The 13072-nt window shown below is 41.0% G+C and overlaps 2 protein-coding genes across 3 annotated transcripts in view; both read left to right on the top strand.

Annotated features, from left to right (window-relative positions):
- The first annotated feature begins 1826 nt into the window (after positions 1-1826).
- On the top strand, positions 1827-9615 carry zgc:153675 (transmembrane protein 263). The gene is made up of 3 exons (XM_032514133.1): positions 1827-2136; positions 6565-6652; positions 8198-9615. The coding sequence occupies exons 1-3, from the start codon at positions 2128-2130 to the stop codon at positions 8482-8484; spliced, it is 384 nt and encodes a 127-aa protein (XP_032370024.1). The 5' UTR covers positions 1827-2127; the 3' UTR covers positions 8485-9615.
- Positions 9616-12600: 2985 nt separating this feature from the next.
- The window catches only part of hgh1 (HGH1 homolog (S. cerevisiae)), a 13500-nt gene continuing 13028 nt past the window's right edge, over positions 12601-13072 (top strand). Inside the window, exon 1 of one of the 2 annotated variants that reach the window (XM_032514262.1) lies at positions 12601-12688. The gene's annotated coding sequence lies outside the window, so the exon portion shown is untranslated. Of the gene's footprint in view, positions 12780-13072 lie in introns of both variants that reach the window. The other variant, XM_032514261.1, reaches the window with a different exon arrangement.

The raw sequence follows: 13072 nt of genomic DNA, 5'->3' as shown, positions 1-13072 counted from the left end.
TTCAAGACTATAGCTTAGATATATAGCTATTTTATCTGTTTACTGTATTTCTACTGTGCTATGCTACTTGTACTTAAGTAAGGGGGTAGGCCTGGGGGAGCCTTAGCGATGGGAACAGGAGGGTCGCTGGTTCAAGTCACATACGGACCAAAGTAGGTGGTGGATGGTAGCTGGAGAGCACTGCAAGGTGCTCTTGAGCAAGGCACCAAACCCCATCTGCTCGGGGTGCCTTCCATGGACAGCCCCCCCCCCCACTCTGATATTCTCTCCATTTACTGCATGTACAGTGCCTTGCGAAAGTATTCGGCCCCCTTGAACTTTTCAACCTTTTGACACATTTCAGGCTCAAACATAAAGATATAACATTTTTATTTTGAAGAATCACCCAACAAGTGGGACACAATGTGAAGTGGAACAAGAATCTATTGATATTTAAATTTTAGCAATAAACCGAAAGTGGTGGTGCAATGATTGGGCCCCCTTGCGTTAATACTTTGTGAGCCACTTTTGCTGCGATTCCAGCTGCAGTCGCTGGGGTATGTCTCTTCAGGTTTGCAACGAGAGGATCGATTCTGCCCATCTTCCTGCAAACAGCTCGAGCTCAGTGAGGTTGGATGGAGACGTTTTTTTACGCAGTTTTCAGTTCTTTCCACAGATCTCGATGGATTCAGGTCTGGACTTTGACTGGCCATTCTAACACCGTGATACTTATTTGTGTATCCCTTGTAGATTTGCTGTATGTTGGATCATTTGTCTTGTTGGAAGATAAATTCTCGTCCCAGTTTCAGGTCTTTTGCACGACTCCAACAGGTTTCATCCAGAATGGTCCTGTATGGCTGCATCCATCTTCCCTGTCCCTGCTGAAGAAAAGCAGGCCCAGACCATGATGCTGCCACACATGTTTGACAGTGGGGATGGTGTGTTGAGGGTGATGAGCTGTGTTGCTTTTCGCCAAACATATGTTTTGCATTGTGGCCAAAAAGTTAGATTTTGGTTTCATCTGACCAGAGCAATTCTTCACATGTTTGGTGGTTCTCCAGGTGGCTTGTGGCTAACTTTAGACAAGATTTTTATGGATATCTTTGAGAAATGCTTCTTCTTGCCACTTCCATGAAGGCCAGATTTGGCAGTGTACGACTGATTGTTGTCCCATGGACAGACTCTCCCACCTCAGCTGTAGTTCTCTGCAGTTCATCAGAGTGATCATGGGCCTTAAAATATCCAATAGATTTCGTTTCACTTCACGTGTGCCCACTTGTTGGTGATTCTTCACTCAAGAAAAAAGAAATTTTGTAGTGTAACGGCGTTTGAAGCCTGAAATGGGTCAAAAGGTTGAAAAGTTCAAGGGGGACGAATACTTTCGCAAGGCACTGTATACCACAGACCGTCAATAATATACAGTCTATGATGTAAACTGAGCAGCATGTGTGTGTAATGTGTGTAATAATGACAAAGTGTAAAATTGTAATTTCCCCTTGTAGGATTAACACAGTATACATTATTATTATTATTAGGATATTATAGTATGTATATATAATTGTATTAGTATTTTAGTATTATTATTATATGTATCAGAATAGGCCATACACTTCCTCCCCCTGACATTCACACATAAAACGTGCTGTAGCCTAGTCCACCTCAGCACTGAGAGAGTGTTTTAATTTGAAGGGGCTTAACGGAAGTGTGTGTGTGTGTGTGTGTGGTGTTGTGGTGTGTGTGTGTGTGTGTGTGTGTTGTGTGTGTGTGTGTGTGTGTGTGTGTGTGTGTGTGTGTGTGGGTGTGTGTGTGTGTGTGTGTTTGTGTGTGTGTGTGTGTGTTGTGTGTGTGGTGGGTTGTGGGTGTGTAGGCGCCACGTCGGCAGAACCAGCAGGGTGAAAAGAGAGCTGCGTAGCTCAGCCTGTTAACTGGAACTGTGTGTGTGTGGAGAAGTTAGAAAGCAGCAGATTTACGCTGTACAGGCGTAAAACACGCGAAGAAGAGTCCGTTTCCAGTCACAGCAGCAGGTTTCCCCCACACACACAGAAAATACGTTAATTTAAAGCAGAGTTTGGTTCGGAGGCTGAAACAGAAGCTGCTCCTGTCTCAAGTTTCCCTGTCAGGTGTGTTGTGGGAGAAGCTCCGCGAACAATGGTGAAGGTAAGGACTGACCCGCATGCTTTTCCTGTTCAAATATATGGAAATATGCTTGTTAAACTGCGCGTGAGCTTCGAGTGTAGTTTTTTTTTTTTAACAGCACGCAAGCAGTAGACTACGACGAACGAATAGTCTTTTCAGCAGCAGGCTGCATGAGTGATTATGTGGAATCTGAATATGATAAGAGCTATCTTTATTGTTGTAACCCTTTCAGAAAATGTCGCCTATTCACCTCTGTAAAGTGGATCTTTCTACCCAGCAGCGTTAGACTGAAGCGTCGCAGCTTCCTGCAAATGTTTCTCAAACTCGGATGTCAAATCCGCATTTAAAAAAAACTCCCCTTTTTTTTTTTTTTTTTAACATTAGACTTGTTTTCCAGACCCAGCAGTGGCTACATTTTTCAGAAAACTCCCACAACTGGTGCTCAATCTTTAGGATCTGGGCCCCTTTTTGTTGGATCCTAAGAAAAAAGGGGAGTGGGGTGATGGTTTGTTCATATTTTAGGAAATAGTATTTCTATTTTTGAAAATGTTGAATCTATACAGTAGTTAGTTGCAGTTTTCACCTTAATAGGGGGGGGGGGGCTTAATATGAAGGGTCACAAGTCAAAAGGGTTACTTGTTACCTTGGGTTACTCTGGTGACATGGCCCCCAGTGGGTGGTAGGGGGTAGGGGGGGGGGGGGGAGAATCTCCTGCTCATGTTCAATGTGGCTGCCACCTGTTAATCCTTTTTTATTTTACTTTATCTAATCATATTTTAAAAAAATAAATAGAAATATGAGCAATATACCACACTGTATAATCAATCCATCATCAGTGATTTTAAGAAGAGAAAAAATAAAGTATTCAGTATATTGTTTGTGAAAATACAGAATGCACCCACACACAAATATGTACAAAACATTTGAAATGAAATAAGGTTGAAATCGATAAAAAGGTCCCGCGTTTCAACATCATCTTTAGAGTGTATGCCAGACAGTTACATGTTTAAATGGGAGTCTGACTCCAGACGGCTAGACAGATTTTGAATCTGTAATTCAGTTGAAATAAATAAATTTACATGCACAAAAGGACCATGAGATTTTCAATAGTTTACCCTCATCTATCTATCCTATGAAATGTGACCTTGACATGCAGAGCAACAGAAGGAGGTAATTCAGCCCAATGTCAATACCCACAGTCTCAATATATTCCTGCGAAACTTTGTGTAACAGTGTGTGAGGTTACAAGTCTGTAGTTTAGGTTTAGGACGTGATAAAAAGGGGTTTGCCTTGAACGCACCACTGATGTAGATGTAAGCTTTATTCCGCCTTTTTAGAGACAGATTAAAAACGACTGGTCCAAATCTGTGCCTCAGAGGTAGATATACTGACTTTTCTTCATTCCTAGTATGTGTTAATCTTCAAAAACACAGGATCCTACATTTCCCATAACGCAGCTGAACAGCATCTTTCGTTGGACTCCTCTCCGTGCCTGGTGAACACTTGCGTCTTTTAAATGCCACACCTCTGGTTTGTAAGGGAGGCTTTCTTAAAAAAATATAACCGTTGTTGTCTTTAACCTTAAGATGACATAACCCTGATGACATCAGTGTGACCTCATCGGTGGTGTTTTACGGGCTTGATGGTGTTGACCAGAAAACTGTTTTCACAGGCTGAGGAGTAAAACATCACCTACCAACATTTGTTTTTTCGTCTCTTAAGTGGGAAAGGTTACAACTGGCATTCTTTCCCGGGAATAAACGACTTTGTAGTAGTCGTGTGTATTTATTGATTCCACCTGCAAAGGGCAGTTATGGAAACATGACACCCAAGTGGACACGGACATTTTTGCCCCATTTCCGGGGCGATGCTATGACGTACATCCCCACGTCTGTAACGTCAGACGCAAATTCCATTTCTCTGTTCAATCGCTTGCACATTGTTCCAAATTAGAAATCACCGGGTTTTAAAGACAGACTGAATCAGTAATGCTGCCTTTTGTTGCTTTCTAGTGTCTACTAACCCTGTTTTCCGACGCGTTTCTTGACACCAGAAACAAACAAAGGCATACTCTACTTGCAATGGGAGAGAAGTCAAGCGTCTATTTTTAACAAGTGTTCCTGTGTTTAAAAAAACGTGCATGTACACACTAATTTTGGTGGGAAAAGGGTAAAAGTGCTCCTTTTTTTTAAATGTCCAAATGAATGAAATGCCTCTAAAATTTGGTAAACTGTAATTGAAATGAGGAACTAGCTTTTCAAAGAAGAAGTCAACAACATTATGAATTAGACCAAACTGATTTATTTGATGCCCAAATTCAGTATATGACCGTTTTTGTAATCTCAATGCTATAAACGCATATTGGTTACACACAAGTATTCAGGTTTCATACCCAGGCATATAGACCACTTTATAGTTGTAAAAAAGAAACATTATAAAAGGGCCTCAAGTAGATTTCTGTTTCAGTGTCAAATCATCCCCATATCTCGGCTGAACGACAGTGCAAAGCCACCAAGCTTTATGTTCACCGGATCTATCACAAAGAACTAATATCTAAATACAATAATATGGTTAAGGAGGCGAGGAAATCTCACTTTTCTAACCTTATTTCTTCCAGCAATTGTGACCCTAAAATTCTTTTTGACACCATCAACAAAATTGTCAATCCTGCTCCTCTTGAAGTGCCAGTGTTTTTAAATAAGGACTGCAGGGACTTTCTATTTTTCTTTGGAAATAAGATCAGCAATGTCAGAAATGCATGTTCCCAAAACATTCGGCCATTAATTTTGAATCCTTTTGCTCCTATTTCACTGTAAGAACTCACTGACTTGGTGAGCAGAATGAAATCTTCCTCGAGCCCCGGTAGATGTTATACCAGCTTCCTTATTTAAAAATGTCCTTGGGTCTGTGAGTACCTGTGTTGCCTCTATATCTAAATATCAACAGCTCTCTGCAAACTGATTGTGTCCCCTCGTATTTTAAACATTCAGCCACTATTGAAGAAAACCAATCTGGATCCATCAACTCCTGCAAACGATAGGCCTATCTCCAAGATGCCTTTTTATTTCCCAAATTGTAGACAAAGTTGTTGCCAAAAACCCCTCTGCTGTCCTGGCCACCCACAACATTCTAGACAAATTCCAATCAGGTTTCCTTCAGAAACGCTCTACAGAAACCACTCTTCTTAGAGTGTCCAATGATTCGATGATGTCTTCTCATGCGGGTAAATGTTCCGTTTGGGTGCAGCTTTCGTTACTGTGGATCACGCCTTCTTGCTTGAAAGACTTAAGCACAAAGTTTTTCCATGTCTCTTGGTCCCTATTTCTTTGAAATTGCTGCCCTTTCTTGCGGGGTGCCTCACGGCTCTGTAGTAGGTCAGAGATAGATGGATAGATAGATGGATGGATAGATAGATAGATAGATATATTGTTAATGCTTCCCCTAGGCCACATAATAAGGCAATTTGAAGATATCAGGTTATATTATCAGTTCTATGCTGATGACATCCAGCTGTATGTTTCTTTAAATCCGTAAGAGACTAACAAAGTGTCAGTACTGCTCAAATGTTTGTCTTCCATTAAGGACTGGATGGCAAACAATTTCTGGCAGCTTAATGAAGATAAGACTGAAGTCCTTCATGTTGCTCCGGTTACTACAGCCTCGAAGGTTGTTCAGCTTTTGGGGTCCCTATCCTGGTAAACACTGCTAAACTTAGAGCTATGGTTTCTCAATGTGAACTTGAGATGCTCATTCATGGTTTTATATGACCCCGGCTTGATTATTGCGACTCTGTTTTCACTTGTGTCAGCTAGGCTTCCCAGGACCGTCTACAACTGGTCCAAAACTCTGCTGCAAGGCTGGACCAGGTCCAGCAGAATGTCACACATCACTTCTGTTTCATCCTTGTTACATTGGCTTCCAATCAAATTCAGGATCCAATTTAAAGTTCTTGTTCTTACATACAAAGAATTGCATTGTCAGGCACCTTTTTAATACCTCTGACCTGCTCCATTCGTACAATACTCACAGGTCCCTCAGGTCTTCTAACCAGGGATTACTCGAGGTCCCTTGCGCTCGTTAGAAAACTAAAGGGGACCGTTCCTTTTAAAGTGGTAGCTCCAACTCTGTGGAACGCCGTTTCTATTAACTTATGTTCTGCAGTCTCGGTTGACGCTTTTAGAAAGCAGCTGAAGACACTAATGTTTCAACTCGCTTTTGTCTTAAGTTTGTAATTTTGGGGTTTTAGTCTTTTAATCTTTACCTTCATTGGTAGGGTTTGTATTTTTAACAAATGTTTGTGTGAAGCCCTTTTGTGACTGTCTGTAAAAGGTTCTATATATAGAAAATAAACGATAAAGTGAATGACATCAGCTGAAGGAATGCCATTAAAACATTGAAGGTGGGTGTATTTAGAGTAAAGAGAGTCTGAGGTTTTCATGTGTTTTCCAGAATGTGAACAGCGTTAATGTGGAGCCCCAGCCTGGGACCACTGTGGCCCCGGATGAAGCTGAAACCGTCAACAGCCAGCCTACAGAGGGTAAGCAGCAAGCTCCCCTGGCTGCGGCTAAACGCTGAGACGTCAGCAAGGAATATGGTGTAATCTATGCTCACATGTTGCCCGCTGCTATTTCAGAAGCTGTTAGTTTGTCAGGGGAGTATGTCAGTGTCTGTTTGTGTAAGCGCTCCAACCTGCTATTGTCGTCCAGACGCACCAGTCAAGACTGCTGCTGCTCTCAGTAAACATCCCTGTTGTTAATAGATGAAGGATAATTCTGTTTTCAGTATCGGTCCTGATGACCGTTTACCCACCAGGTAAATTGTAGAGATCAAACCGATTTATTTATATAAAAAAAAAAAGTCCCGATACAGCCCTAGCAATATCATAACTCTACAAATATCAAAATCTCATCTGAGCTGGTCTGGACTGTTATATGGTGCCCAGTGGATATTTCTTAATTCTTAGGTAATAATTTCCTCTAGTGTCACCAGCAGGTCAACGTTTTCACTTATCCAGTGAAGTATTTCAACATTAAGATCTAGATTGATTGGCAAACAAAGATTTGTAAATATATTTCTATGGTCCCAAAGGTCCCAAACAATGTGACATTGACTATACTTCCTACACTTTTCATCTACCGCCAAATATTTATTGTCTGTTACTTTGGTTTGGTCCAAATACATGCAAAAACACTTGAGCTGTACTTTGTGTTCATTGCTAAATATGTTTTAACGCATTATGTAAGATGGTTGAGCAGGGAAAACCTATTACCAGCTGAATATCAACATGTTAGCTCTGTCATTGTGAGTATGTTAGCATCCTGGTACTAGCATTTAGCACATGCGCCGCTGTGCCTAATACGGCCTCACGGAGCTGCTGGTGTCTAGCAAGAGTCTTTTTTAAATTCAGCACATCACACCTTAATCTCACAATTTAAGCAGGTTGGGTGGGATGCCGTTTCCAAAAGCCTTACCCTGAGTTTACACCAGATGTGAGACAGATGTGAGACTAATGTTCAATCCACACCGACTTGGCTTGATGTCACTGTCCTCAGACAGGCGGACAATCTTTCTTAATCAAACTCACAAATACCCGAAATACAGTGGAAAGCTTATTGATATTTTATCTTTTTCTGCTTCTCATCAATTCGTGATCAGTTTTTAAAGGCTTACATATTTAGTTGGAACCGGCGGCCTTTGGGCTGAGTGACAGTCACTAGAGACGTCAGAAAGTAATGAGAGACGAATCAATACATTGTTGAATTGGGTCCTTTTTTAATGGGATTTGGGGACCAAAAAGAAATATATATTAAAAAAAGGATCTTAATCTTTTTTTTTTTTTTTTAATAGACAATAAGGGTATACAGCATTGATTGTGACGGTTTTATTTCTTATTTTCCTGCCCACTGTAGCTCTGCTTGCCCATAGGAACCAGAAAGTCTACTAATCTATCATTATACAGTTGGAAAGAAGCAGCATAGTTCTCTATAAACAGTACATTCTTGCTTCTTCTTTTTTCACACAGCAGGAGTCCATGGTAGTAAACTGGATATTGATGCTTCGTGTGTGTTTGATTTGTTTTCAGATTCTGGTAAGGACCATGTGGTGGCTCCCCCTGGCATGATGTGGCGGGTGACCGGAGGCCTCTTCAACGTCACCAAGGGAGTGGTGGGCGCCGCGGTGGGTGGGGTGGCCTGGGTGGGCGGCAAGAGCCTGGAGATCACCAAGTGCGCCGTGACCACGGTGCCCTCGATGGGGGTGGGGCTGGTGAAGGGCGGGGTGTCTGCCGTGGCTGGCGGCGTCTCAACGGTGGGCTCGACCGTCGCCAGCAAGGTCCCGTTCACAGCCAAGAGGAAAGACAAGGCTGAGTGAAGAGGAGGAGGATGATGAAGATGATGAAGATGATGATTGATGATGACGATGGAATTGCCCCGCCCTGAGCCAACAGAGAGAGGCCGATCTCTACCAGTCAAACTCCACAGTGCCTTCTGACGCCTTTCTCGGGCTCAAACATTAGTCTTGTCACCATGCAGAGATCTAGACTTTGATGCAAATACACTACATTCAGCACCAAAAAAGTCATTAATACTACAATTCTGTGGCAACCCAGAATTACCAGAAAAATGCGGAGTCACAGAAACGCTTCACACAAAGTTCTTCCTTTGACTCGGAGTGGGATTTGTAGTTCTGGAAGATCATATGGACTGGGAGACCCTTCAGCACGTGGTGGACGACTTCATGATTATTTGTATCCGTTTACAATTGGGAGGTTTTCCTCTTTCTTTTCTTTTATTCTCTCCAAACTACGCATATATTAAGTGAAATGTTTCTAAAACAAAGTGCTGAATTAATATTTTTTTCTTTGTCATTTTTTTGCAAATGTACTGTTGAAATGTGTGGGACAAGGATAGTGTGTTGAGAAAAATAAAAATGTTTCAGGGTTTTGAAAAGAGGGATGAGCGACATTCTTCAGTCTACAGCCTTCACTGTGTCTGACCTTTTTTTTTAATCTTTTGGATGAACCCTGGAAGGTGTTTTACCCAGCAGCCTCGGATCTGCATGTAGGAACACTTGCATGTCGGGAGACTGCAGACACAATCACAAGTACACCGACACTGGGCTCAGGTCTTTTCCACAGCTATATTATTGTTGAAATATTTTGTTTTTAGGATGTGTGAAATGTTAAAATGCTGTGCTGGACCTTGGAAAGTAGACTTAAAAAGATTTAATAAAGAAACAATCTGCAGCATATGATGGTTGTTTGAGGAAAAGGGCCCGATGTTGTCAAAACTACTCAATCAGTAAAGGTTGAACTGTACCTTTTTTAATCAGAAGGTGAACACTGTACTGGAGTGCGGGCAACATTTGTGAACATTTTTATGCAATATCAGCATTTCAATGCAACATTCAAAGTGAATGGGACCTGTTGCTGATGGACTACACTATGACTGTCTTGTATGTGTGTTTTCCCAATATATCAATAAAGTAGTGTTAAAGTTTAAAGCTGCCCTGTAAAGTTCTTTGAAGAAGAAAAAAAAAAAAGAAGTAAATTCTTAATTTTAGATTCTGTGTATTGAAGTCTTAAAAAAAAAAAAAGTGTTATAGAATTTCTGGTTATTTTTGGTTCGGCTAAGCAACCTTATCAAGCGCATAACTCCGCTATCTATTTTGCAAAGGCCCCCGGGCTGTATTCAGGACTTCATATCGCCCAGGCTGTTTGTGATTGGTTTCTAGAATTGCAAGCCAGAGTGTCTCCCCCCCCCCCCCCCCCCCCCCCCCCCCCCCCCCGCACTACCATCTCAGAATAGATCCACTGATGACACAGCAGAGAAAGGTCTTGCGATGTGAAACTATAGTATTTTACATTTAGCAATGTTCACATCTGAGACTGTAAAAGTATCTGATGTAGCCTCAGTGACGTCACCCATTGGTCTGTGGACTTTTAAATCCAGGGAGTTGGTATTTTGAAACCAGAAGTTACCATATTTGGACTAAAGGGCAGCGTTGTGGAAGATGATGCAGCTAAGCCAGTGTCATGTATGGTTCTTATTCTTATTCACAACCAGCTGATGCGAGTCATCCAGCAGAGTATCGCCAGTGGGTAAATGGGGACCTCATCTGTATATGACAGTACACAAAGCTGGTTACAAATCAGAAGATGTTCCCCTAAATTACGCTAGTGCTAATTTTGGTACACAAGATTCTACCGACCCAAATGTTCCAATTAACTTTGAAGTGAAAACCCACAGTGACAGGTTGATTGACAGGATATTTGTGTAGCCGTGCACCTTAAGCATCGCGTGCCTTATCTCTATTTTAATACATTAATGAGACCATACTTTACAAAATGAACATCATGCTGTATTGAAGAAGACTTGAAGGTAGTGATCGAGTCCATACACTCATTAGGAAAATGTTTACTGAAGTAATTAATCAAATAAGAAGTAGTCGGTGTACTACAAGCTGGATTCTGTTTGCAACCAGTGGAGTCTCCCCCTACTGGAAATTAGATTAGAATTACAATAGAAGTAGTATGCAGGTTGAAGCATAGACTGTGTATTGTTAATAATATACAGTCTACGGGTTTAAGATGTTTCCATTGACTTCACTTTTCAGGCCCAAGAGTTGCTGCTTGGTTGAGTGAGATCCTCTATGCTACTGCTACCAATATCTAAACCGTCTCTGGTTGAGTTGACTAGCTTGTCCTGTCCTTCTTCACTCTATTTGGGATTGCTGCACATGTCATTTGTTCCAACAATCAATCAGAAAATGTTACTATAATATTTCACTATAATATATTAATCCTTTCTTACTCCCCCCAAAAAATTTGCTGTCATGCGGCAGCAAAAGAGTGCGCAAAAACAAGAGGCGTCAGTGAATACTGCAAGATATGATAATAAATACGTAGGCATGTAGAAAAACAGTAAACTGTCAAAAAAGAAAAAGAAAAAAAACAGTTAACAGTAGGCGAAAGGCAAATTTAGCTAGCTTTATAACAGAGTTAAAAATGCATTTTATTAATTCTAATTTCCAATTTATATTGTATTTTATTTTAAATATCAGTTAATGTTTTGTTGGGTATTTGTGAATTTCAATTTATTGAGTATAATTCATTTATCACAAACCCTATTGCTTCCTGCGGAGATGTTGTTACTGCATTGCGCCTCTTTTGTGCCTCCTACGTTGCCGTAGCTTCCGGTTTCCCCTAACAATAACGTCTTTTTTTTATTTTATTTTATTTTATTAACAAAAAAACGGTGCAGATGATTTGCCACGGATCGTGTACCGACAGCCACTAGGGGTGGGCGGATCGATCTGAATATCGATAGTATCGATGCCAACGCTGGTATTGGTATTTGATCGATACAACTGTAATTGAATCGATATTTTAATTTAGATATCTCTCCTCTACGTTCACTATACTCTGCTTGTGTCTTCCACCTTCCTGAGCAAACGCCGCTTTCCCATCTTGGCCCACATTGCTCCTCCTCCCCCTCCTGCTCCTCTGCTGTGATTCGTTGTTGTGTCGTCACGTGACTCACTGACACAACGCGCAGAGGAGCAGCGACTCGCTGTATTCATTCTACAGTGCCTAATAACTAATAATTTTGTGCACTTCAATACATTAATAAAAAAAATATTGCCTAAAGAATTGATCATTCATTCACCTCAGAAATAATGAAATGCTCTCCCCTACACAAAAGTATTTTTTAAGTAAAAAGTATCGTATTGGTATCGGTATCGGCAATACGGACCCTATATGTATTTATATACTATGTTTTGTAGTATCGCCCACCACTAAGCTACTTGTCGCAAAGTGACGCATGCGCAACTCACAGCTTCGCTCGTCGCAAAGTCACGCATGCGCGACTCAAATCTGCACTCGCCTCACATTGAGCAGTGACAATGGGAAGCAGTCCACTGATGTGATGTTGTCTTCTGCAGAAAAATAAATTCAGGAAGAAAAAAAAAACCGTCGACTGGAGTGGTTGTCTTTCCCACCCTGTCCACATCCGTTACGTATACGGACCTTTCGTAATGAGACATTATGGGTCTCAAAATGACATAGCATTGATAGAGTCCCCATTATGTTAGTTTCTGTCAAATAATGTACAAAATGTAAATAAAGTTTGGGATGTATCCAGTTTTTTTTTTTTTTTAATTTTAATTAAAGATTCATATCAAACGTACAACAAGGCACAATGCGAACACATTCAGCCAATTCTACAACATGAACTGAACATGGAGTACAACATTGATAAATGTTCCAAAAAACAAACAAAACTAAATCAAGGGAAAAGAGACCACGGGACTCAGCAGTAGATGCTAAGGAAGGAGTTTGCATAAGTGTTCGTGGAAAAAGTAGGGCTTTTTTGTTTTTAACAGTTCAGGATTTGTGTCATTTAGAAATGTATCCAGTTTCTATGTGAAACCGGAGCGCGCCACATGGAGCGAACACTAGGGGGCGGTAGCGTCCATTTGGTGCCTTTCACACTGCTGGCTAAAGACACGAGGAGGAAAACAACCCGGAAAAAATTGAGCTGTTTTCTCTGTGGTGTCCACATGTATCCTCCCTGTGAGTATACACATGTTATCTCATGTTTGTTGAGGAATAGTGATAAAAAACTGCGATGTGAGAACTGGACAGGTCATATAGTTCGTTAAAGGTAAGACCAGTTTATGTCACAATCAGAAAACGGGTTATTGCCGAAGTGCGTTACACTAACAAGGAATCTGCCCTGTCAGGTGGCAGTTTTCAGAAAAACAGACCCTTGCATGTCATTCAGCGTTTAAGAATTCAGCACTTTTTTGTCAAACTGTGGAATCGTACACCTCAGTTCTGAAAACAAGGTTAAAACAAAATGTTGCATACTTATTGCCACACTTTGGATATATTACGATAACGATATTGAGTCGATATATCTTGCACCCCTCGATATAATGTTTCACAATGTGATAT

The sequence above is a fragment of the Etheostoma spectabile genome, chromosome 4 (genome assembly GCF_008692095.1).
Source record: "Etheostoma spectabile isolate EspeVRDwgs_2016 chromosome 4, UIUC_Espe_1.0, whole genome shotgun sequence".
NCBI lineage: Eukaryota > Metazoa > Chordata > Actinopteri > Perciformes > Percidae > Etheostoma > Etheostoma spectabile.
Note: the sequence above shows the minus strand (reverse complement) of the source record. Positions and strands in the feature narration are given on the sequence as shown.